At 36.5% G+C, this 14,308-nt stretch overlaps 2 protein-coding genes and 1 long non-coding RNA gene across 6 annotated transcripts; 1 reads left to right on the top strand and 2 right to left on the bottom strand.

Annotated features, from left to right (window-relative positions):
- Positions 1-1,151: 1,151 nt before the first annotated feature.
- Positions 1,152-3,118, top strand: LOC149741850 (uncharacterized). Its single transcript, XM_089874262.1, has 2 exons — positions 1,152-1,841; positions 1,987-3,118. The coding sequence occupies exons 1-2, from the start codon at positions 1,517-1,519 to the stop codon at positions 3,063-3,065; spliced, it is 1,404 nt and encodes a 467-aa protein (XP_089730388.1). The 5' UTR covers positions 1,152-1,516; the 3' UTR covers positions 3,066-3,118.
- A 1,487-nt stretch (positions 3,119-4,605) lies between these two features.
- LOC149741851 (poly(rC)-binding protein 3-like) lies at positions 4,606-9,255 on the bottom strand. 4 transcript variants are annotated; one of them, XM_089878703.1, is made up of 9 exons: positions 9,096-9,255; positions 8,884-9,036; positions 8,100-8,228; positions 7,889-8,017; positions 7,716-7,835; positions 6,674-6,850; positions 6,354-6,529; positions 6,098-6,143; positions 4,606-5,000 (listed from the first exon to the last, which is right to left on the bottom strand). In XM_089878703.1, exons 1-9 carry the CDS (start codon positions 9,174-9,176, stop codon positions 4,815-4,817), a joined length of 1,197 nt encoding a protein of 398 aa, XP_089734829.1. In that variant the 5' UTR covers positions 9,177-9,255; the 3' UTR covers positions 4,606-4,814. The 4 variants fall into 4 exon arrangements, with proteins under 4 accessions (XP_089734829.1, XP_089734907.1, XP_089734673.1 ...); XM_089878781.1 differs by having other exon boundaries at positions 6,098-6,153; XM_089878547.1 differs by lacking the exon at positions 6,098-6,143.
- Positions 9,256-10,018: 763 nt separating this feature from the next.
- On the bottom strand, positions 10,019-11,462 carry LOC149741852 (uncharacterized). Its single transcript, XR_016385091.1, has 2 exons — positions 10,624-11,462; positions 10,019-10,552 (listed from the first exon to the last, which is right to left on the bottom strand). It is a non-coding gene; the product is annotated as an uncharacterized LOC149741852 (long non-coding RNA).
- Positions 11,463-14,308: the final 2,846 nt, after the last annotated feature.

The raw sequence follows: 14,308 nt of genomic DNA on the forward strand, positions 1-14,308 counted from the left end.
TATTAAAATATAATAAAACACACGAGGAGTTATTTAGCGATCCACACAACAGGTGAAATTTTACAAATTTGAAAATACACTGGATAAGATGGGACAGTTTAAATTCATTGTTAATTTTGATTATTAAGTGTATTTATAAATAGGAATATACGTAAATAACACGAAATAACACTGTACCTGTAAACAATCTTTTTCTTGCCTTACTGCTATAGTTTTTAACATGTTACCTATACATTATATTATTGCATAACAATTGGTATTGTTTGAACGACAATGGGCAATGTTCGAACATGAATGGATAAATATTGTATCCAACAAGTGTATATGAACTTGTAATAACAAAAAAATTGATTATAACTATTGATGAAGTTTTTATTTCTGCTACAAATTGGGTATTACTACTCTGTTTTTGGCACAAGCCACTTCTTATAACTTATCACCAACGGCAAATGACCAAATTTCGAATATATTTTCAAAATATTATCTTTTTATTATATCAATATCCACGTCCTACTAGAGATATCTCTAGTCGTAACCGGCTATTTCCCGCCCGGCTATTTCCCCCCGGCTAATTCCCCCCCGGCTAATTCCCCCCAATGACTATTTCCCCCCGGCTAATTCCCCCCCGTGACTATTCCCCCCGGCTAATTCCCCCCAATGACTATTTCCCCCCGGCTAATTCTCCCCAATGACTATTTCCCCCGGCTAATTCCCCCGTGACTATTCCCCCCGGCTAATTCCCCCAATGACTATTCCCCCCGGCTAATTCCCCCCAATGACTATTCCCCCCGGCTAATTCCCCCCCGTGACTATTCCCCCCCCCCCCCGGCTAATTCCCCCCAATGACTATTTCCCCCCGGCTATTTCCCCCCGTGACTATTCCCCACCGGCTAATTCCCCCGGTGACTATTCCCCCCAGGCTATTCCCCCCCCGGCTAGTTCCCCCGGCTATTTCCCCCCCGGCTAGTTCCCCTCCGGCTAGTTCCCCCGTGACAATTCCCCCCCTATTTCCCCCCGGCTAGTTCCCCCGGCTAGTTCCCCCGGCTAGTTCCCCCCCGGCTATATCCCCCCCGGCTATTTCCCCCGGCTACTTCCCCCGGATATTCCCCTCCCCCGTGACTATCCCCTCTTTCCGGCTTTCCCCCTGTTTACTCCAAATATTTGTTTACTCCAAAATAATTGTTTACTCCAAAATAATTGTTTACTCCAAATATTTGTTTACTCCAAAATAATTGTTTACTCCAAAATAATTGTTTACTCCAAAATATTTGTTTACTCCAAAATAATTGTTTACTCCAAAATTATTGTTTACTTCATATTGTTTGTTTGTTTACTTTATTTAATTTGTTGACTTCGTAGTAGTTGTTTACTTCACAAAATCATTATATAAGAACTTATCGTATCGAAACTTAGTTATATATTTATTTTTTCGGGCCATTACAAAATCAAGAAGAATAAGGTGTGTAGAATTAGACACAAGCAAAATAATTTGTGTTATTTGAAGGTATATGCAATCATGGAAATATTGTTGTCAAACCGAGGAGGTATTAAGTTAGCATATGAAGGCTTTATATATGTTAAGCAAAAGAATTTGGCAAATTGTATTGAGTCATATGAATGTGAGATGAGGAAGCAAGGAAAGTTTAACAGTGGTCAGTGCAAGGCCAGGATCAAAGTATGCAACTTGGAAATTGTTGAAACAATAAACGAACATACACATGAGCCAATTCCAGGGAGGGTAGCAGCTATTAAATGTACAAATGAACTGAAGCGCCGTGCTTGTAATACTGCAGAATCACCACAACGAATAATTTCTGAAGAACTGTCAAAGCTCGATGAAGGTTAGCATTATAATGTAGATCTGCGTGAATACGTACGTCGTACAATATAAACATTGTAATTGTGTTTCAATATATCAAGGTTGCGATAATATTATGTGTGGTTTATGTTCTTTTCAAGATCATCTCTCATTAAATTATTTTAAAGATTCAGCCACGCAAATCGCACCAGAGAGGACACTTCGAAGGGCCATTCGCAGGCATAAACAGAAGAATGATACTGGCCCCGCAATACCACGTTCACGAGATTTCCAAATCCCACAAGTATATCAACAGTTGGAAAACGGCGAAACATTTTTATTACACGATAGCGGTCGAACCAATTCACTCCGAATGCTGGTGTTTTGTTCGACGAGTGGTCTTGCTGCTTTATCAGCGAATGAACATTGGTTCATGGATGGCACCTTTAAGACTGCACCCGAACACTTTATGCAAATATACACTGTCCATTCGTTCTCGGATGGAATTGTTACTCCAAGTGTGTTTGCCTTGCTGCCAGATAAACAACAACAAACTTACACGGCACTTTTCCGCATCCTGCAAATCGCATCCGGAAACAACCTCAATCCAAAATCAGTCCTAGTCGACTTTGAAAAAGCAAGCATAAATGCGTTGGAAGAAGTATTTACGGCGTCACAAATTCAAGGCTGTTTATTTCACTTAAGTCAAAGTGTTTTTCGAAAAATCCAGCAATTAGGGTTGCAACAGTTATATCGATCGAACTCGGAAATCTCGTTAAAAGTAAAAATGTTGTCAGCACTGTCTTTTGTCCCGGAACGTGATATGGCAGAAGCCTTAAGTGCGGTATTGAATAATTTTCCTCCAGAGCTGGCGTCACTTGGAGAATATTTTGAAGAGACGTATATTGGGCGGGCAATTCCAAATGGTCGTCGACAGCCCATTTTTCCTATATCTTTGTGGAACACTCTTGCTCGAGTTCGCAACAATTTGCCGCGAACTAACAATCATTTGGAGGGATGGCATAGAAGAATGGCCTCCAATGTGGATTGTTACCACCCAAACATTAGGAAATTAATCAATATATTTAAAAAAGAAGACAGATTGGCTTCGATTGTTCGGACACAACACATGTCTGGGGCTGATGGTGCCCCAAGAAGAAAAAAATATAAAGATTTGGACGCCCGCATACAAAATCTGGTGACCAACTATGACCCACGCTCTGTGCTATCATTTCTAAGGGGAATTGCACATAATCTGCATACCTGATTTCGCATTAAAATTGTTGTTTCGTTGTTATTAATAAACACACCTTCTTTTCATGTTCTGTTGGAATATATTTTGAGATTGGAATTACTTTATACTTAGTCGGATTTCGCTGTTTTATGACCGCATTAAAAGGACAAACGAAATAGCCGGGGTAGGGGGAAATGGCTAGGGAGGTAATGGTCAGGGGCAAATGGACGGGGGAAATAGCTGGGGGACGGAGGGGGAAGTAGCCGGGGGGGGAGTCACGGGGGGAATAGACACAGGGGGAAAATAGCCGGGGGGAAATAGCCGGGGGGAATAGTCATCGGGGGAATTAGCCGGTGGGAATAGTCACGGGGGGAATTAGCCGGGGGAATAGTCACGGGGGGAAGTAGCCGGGGGGATTAGTCAAGGGGGAAGTAGCCGGGGGGAATGGTCACGGGGGGAATGGTCACGGGGGGAAGTAGCCAGGGGGGAATCGTTACGGGGGAAGTAGCCGGGGGAATGGTCACGGGGGGAAGTAGCCAGGGGGGAATCGTTACGGGGGGAATTAGCCGGGGGGGAATAGTCACGGGGGAAGTAGCCGGGGGGAATAGTCACGGGGGGAAATAGCCGGGGGGAAAACGCCTGGGGGGATATAGCCTAGAACCATCTCTAGTAGGCCGTGCAATATCTTATAGTTGAATAGCCCCCGAGGTATAAATTACTAAATTAAAAGCAAATCTTTAAAAGTTTGACAATGAAAACATACAAAACTACAATGTTGGGGAAGATGGAACTCCAAATTGAAATATATTTACATTAGCAGTATTCTGCAACTTGTCGTTAACCTACCGAGTTTTACAGGCTGTGCTAGTTTCTTTGCCATGTGAACTTCATATATATACCGTCATGGCCTACTCAATACATTGAGTAGGCCATGATACCGTTAACCAATATTTTTTTTTGTTTTTATCTCAAATTAAAGTCATATTGACCCCTGCCTATTTTCTTTATGCTTATATCTCAGTGTTTTTTTACAAAACTAAAACTAGTTTTATGAGACAAAATCAAACTGTACGAAATATACAAGGTTGTTGTATGAAGCTATGAAACTAGTTTAATCGTTCGCAGACGCAAACTAAAAAAAAATCATCGGCTTTACTATGATTTAGCGAGCATTAAAAAATAGCACCCTACTATACTGTTTCTATTTTACATATATTTTTAATATTTAACACAAAGTGTCCCATCTTCAAATACAGCGCACATTCCGAGAGTAGGATACTGCGCGTAGGACAGCCGCGACTCGCAACAAGGTGTTTAACTGGCGCACCTCGTCTAGATAATCGAACTGAACTGACTAAGGCACGTCGAGACGCGGGCGCCCCTACAATACTTAACAACAGTAGCCTAACCGCCTTTGACGCGCACTTTGTTTGACCGTGAGAAAACAGTCGAATAAAAATGTTTTTGTCTAATATTGAATGCTTGGGTACCGGTAAAAGGAGATTTTTAAAAAAGGCCTCATCTTACCATACACTCACTAACATAAGAAACATTTTAAAAGAAACATTTCAGAAACTGTACAAAATGTTTTTGAATTTATTTTAGTACGGTTGAAACTTTTCTCGCTTCGTCTTTCGTCGCTCCTTTCCGTTCGGTGACGTACTTCTTAGTTCGCCTTTAGCATTCAAGTCTGAATCTGTCGTGTCTGATCGGGAAGAGCTGTTAACTCGAGGCCGATTTCTTGTCACCTGTGTACGTGGTTTGTTAGACGACAACAGAGCTCTACGTGCTGCCATCATAGAAGCATTGAACTCGTTGATTGGAGATCCTTGTCCAACGAACGGCACTGATACAGAACCGAATACGCCGGTAGCTGGCGGTTGGCCGAGAAGACTTCCTGTGGGACCGAAGTCGCGCTGACCCCGCATGGATTCTGTTTGCCATTTGTCTCCACTGAACATGTTGACACTAAAATACATTTTTTATGTTAGAGAAAAATTAAATTAAACAGCATTTTACACATAAAACACCTTTAGTAAAAACATTACTGCTGTGGGAGAAATTGTTCGGAATACAAAAAAATCAAATCGTATAGGGAGGGTGGGGGAAGTAAGAGTTAAGGGTATGGTACAACGGAGAAACTACATAGTTTAGTAGTAATTATACTAACAAAAAATAGATAGTAACTGATGCTACTACCACTTCCAGTGCGAGAAAGTGTATACTTAACAATGAAGGTTTAGTAACGGGTTTACGTATTTAACATACTATACCGTTAGGGTACAATAAATGTATAGATTGAAACGAAGAAAAAGCTTACACCCGAACACTACCAAGAACATTAACGTTAATTTTGGTTAACAACATTTGAGTCTTGTTACCAAAGAAGATAACTTTCTGTGTCACTACTTTGATCATTGCATGAATGAATATTAGTGTTAGGAGACACGACGCACTGGAAAATGTGTTGTAGCAGGCCATTGAAGAAAAAGGGAAATTTGTTTCTTGTGGTCTTAATTTTAGGTATATTTATTGCTGAAAAACAATAGGCTTTTATAAAAGATAAAAAACAATAGTGCAGCGACCAACGAATTATCATAACCTCAGCCACTTTAAAATTGACATACCAACCAGCAGGCTTCAGTTGAAATTATTTATAAACCGAAAATCTTGAATTTTAAAGATGTTGCATGTACCAACATTAATACAAGTGTTATATTAAACAAATAGAATAATTAAATAAATATATTTAACTTTATGCTTGTTAAGAGATAGGCAGCGATGCGCTGTTATAAATAAGATTGATCAATGATAATGCAACAGTTGCATTGTGTAAAAGATAAGACTGTTAGGTGACAGAAAGAGGAAAGTGAGAAAAAGGGGTCGTTCTAATGGTGGGTACGTGGTTGAAAGGGTTTATGTGGTTGTTTTTAAGACATCTTTAATCTTGGATAAATGGTGGTAGGGTTGAAATCATCTTGGGGATAGAAATGAGTGGTATGGGGTTGGTGGAGATTGGGTAGAAAATGGCACTCGTCTAGTAGAAAGCTTTATCTTAAATGTACCCCATTGTTTGTACTTGTAACTTCGTTCTTCTTCTTGAAGATAAAACTGCAGAGGTCTATTCATATAACATAGAAGAAATGTGCCTCACTCTAATTATAAAATGCTGCAAAGTTAATAATGTTGTTTGTATGCTAGTCCTGACAGAAAAATAGGCACATCATGTTGTGTGTGGTAACTTTATAATACAAAATTTAACATACAAATTGTCAGTGCACAATTGCAATTTTATTTATTTTAGAATTTACTGTTATGTACCTTAAAGTAATGAGATAGTAAGCTAAGCTTATTGCCTCTGCTGATCCTTGAATTGTAATCTTACGATCAACACTCTCATCTTCTTTTTCTACCTTGTTTATCTGGATTTGAGCACCAGATAACATTCGAATCTCTTTGATACGAGATCCACCTTTTCCAATAATACATCCCATGAACTGAAACACAGAAATACCTTATAAACATGTAGCATCTTTCCTTTTTAAAATGTATTTTATAATATAAAAAAATGGTGAAATGTTTTCTTTTTTATACATTTAGCAACAGACACAACAAGCTAGTTTATCAACAATCCTTCTTACTTCATTTCCAACTGTAAGTTCCTGAGTATTACAGCTGATCAACCTTGCTGGGAAATTTGCTTCTATGTTAACAGAATGGCAAGGTAAATCCTCAATATCCTCTGCTGCATCCATGGTAAAATGATTACAATTTCCATCTGTATATTGATGATTTCCACTGCTTCTTGCAAAAATCATCTGAATGTTTCGTTTTAAGGTGCACACATTAAGTATAAGCATTGCAACAAAAATCCTATTTTAAATATATATACCAGGATGAGGGGCGTATCCAGGAACTTAAAAAGGGGGGTACGCAAGTTTTTGTTTAGAAAATGGCTGCGTATAAATGTAACGCGCCTGATAAAAACATACCCTGACTAACATAAATAATAACGCACACACTGGCGCAAATAGACCTGCTCAAGGGAATGATCCTAAAAAATTTGTGATTAAACCCCATCTTTCTACTGTAAACCCCCCCCCCCCTTTTACAAACCTATTTAAATAACCACGTACGTAATTTTTGCCTTTAATTGCAAAATCCTAAGCGGAAACACTGGCAACACAGTAACTCACAGGTGCTGCTGTTCCTGACTTTCCAAGAGTAAATTCCTAACGAACAAATTTGTTTGAACTAGGTTTCATTACAAACTCTAATATGAAACCCGCGTATTCAACCACGCATATTCGGATTCGATTACATATATAAAAATGCATTGAATAACGCCGAATTAATCGAATCCTGATTCGGCCCAACCCTAGTTTTTTTACACGTAATTAAGCACCTTATACTAACCCCGGCTAAAAATATTCACACTAAAAATAGTGTAACTTTAGACTAAAGACCCTAAATTAATTTAACAAAATTTATCGTAAAATTGGTTTTAAACTACAATGATAAGACTGCTTTACCATTTTTTAAGGGGAGGGGTTCTTATTTTACAAAAAAAAGAATTTTTTTACAAAGAAAAAATAACCCAGACCCCGAGAAAAAAAAATCCGGCTTCGTGAGGCCGTGACCTCCCCCTTGTATACGCCCCTGACCAGGATCATGCATAAATACCTCTTGCTGCTGCTGAACGGCATATTGACCTTGAAGCATGTATGTTTTTCCTTGGTGGAAGATACAGGTTGGATTTCCGACATCAGGTTTAAACGGGACAGTGGCTGTTTTTGCTGGATACTAAAAAAAATTTTAAATTATTTGAAGGACTAATTAAAATTAAACACTACAACCTGTATCATTACATCGCACAGCATATCTATGCAGTGTAATATTGTGGAAGGAGCACCACTCAAAGTGACAGTCCTTTCTGAACAATTAGGAAGCATTTCTGATTGAACTTGAATCGCACAACCTGTTGTCTGGTTTAAAGTATTTTGGATATTATCAAATTAAACATTATAAGTAGTTTATGAATAAACAAATTGAACAAGCATTACTTACATCTCTTATTTCTTTAATTTTTACACCACCCTTGCCAATTATTGAACCACATTGACTTGCTGGGACAATGAGACGAATTGTGACAGGAACAGTGTTTGTTGCACAATTGGAAAGCCCAGAATTAATGTCCTTAATTAACAATTATTCGCATTGTTAGCTCAGTTTAATGGAAAAAAACACAGTAAAGTTTAAATACTTTAAAATATATACAATATGTTTATATATCAGTGACAGATCTAGAGGGGGGTGTTTGGTGTTTGAACACACCCCTAAGAAATTTTATACATATTTTCGTTACGTAGCTCTAAATACCAGTGACTAAAAAGTTGTTGCAATCAGCATCTACATTATCGTATCTATATGCTGACGAAAAGAAAATGTTTCACGAGTCAGACTACAGAAACTGTAAATCGGCGAGTGAATGCGACAAACACAAATGGGCATAAATTAATTCAATTTTTACTTGGTTATTTTGACACCGGAAAACAGCTTAGACAAGAATGAATAATTCGTAATTGCATACAATTAGATATAAAGCGCCAGCGTTACAAGAAAAAGTACGCGCTGAAATTATTAAACTAAAATCTATAGTGGCGAAAAAAAATATGTGCAACAATTCGCCACCAGCACATTCATTGTGATATAAAACTAGGGGTGACGTGGTTTACACAATTGTTGAATGGAAGTGAAAACACAACGATATCAGATTTATGGAATAAGATATATAATATATTATATATAGTATATACAGAGTAAGATATATAGTATATACAATATACGTCACCGAATGCATTTTTCCAGCGATTAATTCAACAGCTTTGTGTATCTGCCCACGGCCACCTGTGATTGTGACGATTCTCTCAGGAACTGACTGTTCACTTGAAATAGTGATTCGAGCACCACTTTCACTTCGAAACTTTGCGATATTTGTTCCAGCCTGTTTATAGTTGTTGGTCACAATATGCTTAAATCCAAAAAAGAACAAATCTGACCAACCTTGCCGATAATCCCTCCGATTTCCTTACCAATCATCAACATTCTGACAGTTATTATCATGTCTTCATTATCAGTGTCCATTGTTTCACTATTGTATAACACCAGTAACCAATCTAACAACAAAACCCTGTCGGGAATATGATTAAAAATTAAATCGTAATTTTGACAAAATAATAAATTTTACAAAAAAAGTGATGCCAACGTCGCAAAAATATCGTTTCTTTATAGTGTGTAACCATAGACACCTTAAATGTAATGTGTACATTTAAGGTGTCTATGGTGTAACAAGGTGTCTAAAACCAAAGTCCATAGAAATCACAAGTTAAGAAACGTAACAATTTGGACGCCATTTTTGTTCGAAGAATTTGGCGGGAAAGAGAAAGCTAGTATGTTTATGCTGTATATAGAACTGCGTTATATTGATGTTTTGTAGCTTATACAACACTTTATGGTGTTTGTGTACTTTGTATTTCATCAGTCTGTGTATAGGTAACATGTTATCGACAATAATTGTTAGCATGGTTGAATACTTTGCTCCTAACTGCACTGAAAGCAGCAGTGAAAATGTTACGTATTTTCTTTTTCATTGAAGTCGGAAAGAAGGAAAAGTTGGTTTGTCAACGACAAAAAAGGTGACAACTGGTTTCCAATAGCAGGCAGTAGTTTACGCGAAGTATACTTTTAAGAAAAAAGCTGTATAGGGATGTTATATGCCACTGTTGTGTATATATAAGCAAACATAAGAGGTCAACTTTTTTACATGGGAAAGTTTAGGAATTAAGTAATAATTTAAAAGTATTTTAGTTAGTCTTATTTATGCAAACAACGTTTTTTTTGTGAAGCACAGCTGCTTACATTTAGACTTTTTTGGGTTACATTATGTCAGTTTGAAAGAATTCAGAAAAAGTTTAATTTGACCTACACTCAATTTTTTATGTTTCTATTTTAAAACAGCCGGTACATTCCATGACCACACTGCGTGGCAAAAGGTTTACTAAATGCAACAAAAAGTGCAAAACATTCGGTATTGGGGGAAATTATGATCATCTTCACTTGTGGCAACTGCAACCAGGAGTTTTAAGTTTCAAGTGAAGCAAGGAGGTTCTATATTTATTTTAAATATTTGGGAGTACCCAGGAGATGCATAATGTCCTCCTAATTGCCATAAATTTGTTACTTCTTAATATGCATTAAGTAAGGGCTATATAACGAGTGCATTGTCCTACAAGGGTATATAACGAGATTTATTGATGCAGTTTATTAACAACGTGACAAACAACAATTAGGCTTGAACAAACGAGTGTGAGGATACCAACTGAAGTTAGGTTCTGTAGATACAAAAGAAACAATATTATGAACAAAGTTTACAGATATTCCTCTTTGTTATTGCTGCAGATGCTGCTGAACAAAGTGTTCTGAACAGATTTCGATTGGTCCAAAAGCTTGTTATGAAAAATCTGATAAAAGAACGGTTGAGTTTTTGTAACTCAAGCCGATAGGATTAATAAAATGTCAATAAAATACTTACTAACTTACACCTTCCATTTGGTTGGGCAAGACTTTTTAAGTGGTTTGCTCACTTTCCTGGATTTTCAAATAAATTAAGCAAGATAAAAGTTGTTTTCATTATTGAAAACAAATTATTGGGCAATTTTGCAATACAGCATGATGTTTGTACTTCATTGTAGACATTTTAATAAAATGTTTTGGCAATTATGGTTTTGCTTTAAAAATTTGCTTGCTGCATATGTGTTACTTTAGTTTAGTAGTGGTTGTGCAACATGCAGATGATGGATAAACAATGATTTACCACATACTTGACAGTATAGAAAGCTATTGTTTGATGTTATTATGGATTTGGCTTCGCATTAAAATAAATACCATTGGTTGAGATTTAAAAATGAGCATTATTAATTAAAAAACCTGGAACATTATTGGATCTTTTTTTCCCAGACTGTCACTTCCTTTAAAGTTCAAAGATTAAATTTTTGTTGTCTATTTATTATTATTAATTTAAAATCGCCAGAGCCAATAGACAACTGTCAACGCTCAAAGCGAATCTTTGTAAAAACAGTACACACATATTCAACATCATTAAAAAACTTCATATACATACACTAACACTTTTACTGATATCTGATGCTACTGTTATATGCCTATTTAATAGCGTACTTTACTGGGTTATTCGTATTTTGGCAATAAAATAACATAGTTTTGGTTCCTGTCCTATTAAAATGGTAAAAATGTCTTTGTAAATGCCTAATTCGTCTGTAAAGAAGACATTTTAACATATATTTCGCAGTATCGCCATTATCAGCTGTACAGCTGCTCGAACAAAAATGGCGTCCATGCACGCGTAAACAATAGACCACAGAAATAAAAAAGAATAGAAGGCGCATCTCCAATGTCGGCAAAGGAGAGAGGTGATACACTCTCTCTCTTTCGCGGGTCGTTCCCGTTTACTATTGTAGTCAATGGAGTCGATGACGTTTTGTGTAGTTTTTCTTCGTTTTTTGACTTAATTTAAAGTTATTGTGTAAAAAAACTATTTTCTAATATATATATATTTCTAAAAAAACGTTTGTTTGAAATTTTTAATTAATTTTTTTAAATAATTAAATTTCCTAAACAAGTGGTAAACTATAAGCGTTACCCTACTAAATAACTAAACTGGCCTAACAAACTTGAATAGTTGGTGTAGTTTTTAAAATAAACAGCTAAAACCGTCCAAAAATACTATGCGCCTATCTTTTACAATGGAGACGAAGGGAAATGGGGACGGAGTTGGCGGTCACGTGAATAGAAAAAAGAATATATCACGGTTTTGGAAAGTTGCGCGTTCTACTCTTTTTTATTTCTGTGCAATAGACAAGTTAGTTGCTTAACTTGTGATTTCTATGGACTTTGTCTAAAACACAGAAATAAAAAAGAGTAGAACGCGCAACTTCCCAAAACTGGGATATATTCTTTTTTCTATTCACGTGACCGCCAACTCCGTCCCCATTTTCCTTCGTCTCCATTGTAAAAGATAGGCGCATAGTATTTTTGGAAGGTTTTACCTGTTTATTTTAAAAACTATACCAACTATTCAAGTTTATTAGGCCAGTTTAGTTATTTAGTAGGGTAACACCACAGAAATAAAAAAGAATAGAAGGCGCATCTCCAATGTCGGCAAAGGAGAGAGCACGATACACTGTCTCTCTTTCGCGGGTCGTTCCCGTTTACTATTGTAGTCAATGGAGTCGATGACGTTTTGTGTAGTTTTTCTTCGTTTTTTGACTTAATTTAAAGTTATTGTGTAAAAAAACTATTTTCTAATATATATATATTTCTAAAAAACCGTTTGTTTGAAATTTTTAATTAATTTTTTTAAATATTTAAATTTCCTAAACAAGTGGTAAACTGTAAGCGTTAACGTACCAAATAACTAAACTAGCCTAACAAACTTGAATAGTTGGTGTAGTTTTTAAAATAAACAGCTAAAACCTTCCAAAAATACTATGCGCCTATCTTTTACAATGGAGACGAAGGGAAATGGGGACGGAGTTGGCGGTCACGTGAATAGAAAAAAGAATATATCACGGTTTTGAGCAGTTGCGCGTTCTACTCTTTTTTATTTCTGTGGGTAACACTTACAGTTTACCACTTGTTTAGGAAATTTAATTATTTAAAAAAATTAGTTAAAAATTTTAAACAAACGATTTGTAAGAAATATATATATATTAGAAAATAGTTGTTTTACACTATAACTTTAAATTAAGTCAAAAAACGAAGAAAAACTACATAAAACGTCATCGACTCCATTGACTACAATAGTAAACGGGAACGACCCGCAAAAGAGAGAGAGTGTATCATGCTCTCTCCTTTGCCGACATTGGAGATGCGCGTTCTATTCTTTTTTATTTCTGTGGTCTAAAACTGTCTATCAAAGAAATAAAAAAGAGTAGAACGCGCATCTCCAATGTCGGCAAAGGAGAGAGCACGATACACTCTCTCTCTTTTACGGGTCGTTCCCGTTTACTATTGTAGTCAATTAATTCGATGGCGTTTTATGTAGTTTTTCTTCGGTTTTTGATTTGATTTAAAGTTATAGGGTAAAACAACTATTTTCTAATATATATATATTTTTAACAGACCGTTTGTTTCAAGGTTTTTATATAAATTGCTAAATAATTAAATTTCCTAAACAAGTGGTAAACTGTAAGCGTTAACCTACTAAATGACTAAACCGGCCTAATAAACTTGAATAGGTGGTGTATTTTTGAAATAAACAGCTAAAACCTTCCAAAATACTATGCGCCCATCTTTTACAATGGAGACGAAACGAAATGGGGACGGAGTTGGCGGTCACGTGAATAAAAAAAAGAATATATCACGGTTTTTGGCAGTTGCGCGTTCTATACTTTTTTATTTCTGTGTTTCCTTTGCAGGCATTAGAGATGCGCGTTTTATTCTTTTTGAGCACGGTAGTGGTCATATATATCCTTTTCGTCGAACAGTTGTTCTTGGCGTTGTTGTTGTTGTTTTAGGGCGATTTTTTCCGCACCTATATCAATTCTCAATTCTAGCATTTATTCTTTAATCTCTTGATTGAAATCAAATCATAATGTTATAACTTTTAGACTAAATTTTCGAATTTAAAACCGCACATTTAGCGTGTGTGCACCGAAGCGTAGACGAGGGCCCTTTTCTTATAGTTATCTTCGGTATAAACACCGCGTCTCTTGTTTCTTCGCTCTTTTAGTTTACCGCTCGCAATAAATCATTATGAAGCCGCCACAATATGAATGATATTAACTTCTAACATTACATATATTACTGCGTGGTTACGGTTGATCCAAATTCACAAAGCAAACGTATTTAAGCGACGACAACGTTAACTATAATGTAAGTTTACATGTCAACACATGGTACAGGAGTTGTACAAAGCGTATTTACACATATTCTTCACCAAACTTTCAATCCTTATACGTCTTAAGTTTAATGAGTTATAATACACGAATAAATGCATTCTACCTACTGCTTCACAGTCACCAATGGCGACTGAAACCCACTTTCTTGGTTACTTTTGATTTGTTTTTGATCGATCTCAGTCGACCATTGTAGTAATAGAGTTAATTAATACTATGCTAATTAGTTTATACCGTTCTCATGCATTATATCTGTGATCTCTTGTTTATTTCTGTAAATTAGTGTCGGTATCATAGATATCA

The sequence above is a fragment of the Ciona robusta genome, chromosome 1 (genome assembly GCF_009617815.1).
Source record: "Ciona robusta chromosome 1, ASM961781v2".
NCBI lineage: Eukaryota > Metazoa > Chordata > Ascidiacea > Phlebobranchia > Cionidae > Ciona > Ciona robusta.

What these genes read in the sequence shown, in the direction of transcription:
- LOC149741851 (XM_089878547.1), bottom strand. Translation starts at nt 9,176, where the DNA reads ATGGACACTGATAATGAAGACATGATAATAACTGTCAGAATGTTGATG. An exon ending in TGTGCGATGTAATGATACAG is followed by an intron (nt 7,836 to 7,888) that starts GTTGTAGTGTTT and finishes AATTTTTTTTAG; the next exon opens with TATCCAGCAAAAACAGCCAC. An exon ending in CCGTTCAGCAGCAGCAAGAG is followed by an intron (nt 6,851 to 7,715) that starts GTATTTATGCAT and finishes CGAAACATTCAG; the next exon opens with ATGATTTTTGCAAGAAGCAG.
- LOC149741850 (XM_089874262.1), top strand. Translation starts at nt 1,517, where the DNA reads ATGGAAATATTGTTGTCAAACCGAGGAGGTATTAAGTTAGCATATGAA. An exon ending in ACTGTCAAAGCTCGATGAAG is followed by an intron (nt 1,842 to 1,986) that starts GTTAGCATTATA and finishes ATTATTTTAAAG; the next exon opens with ATTCAGCCACGCAAATCGCA.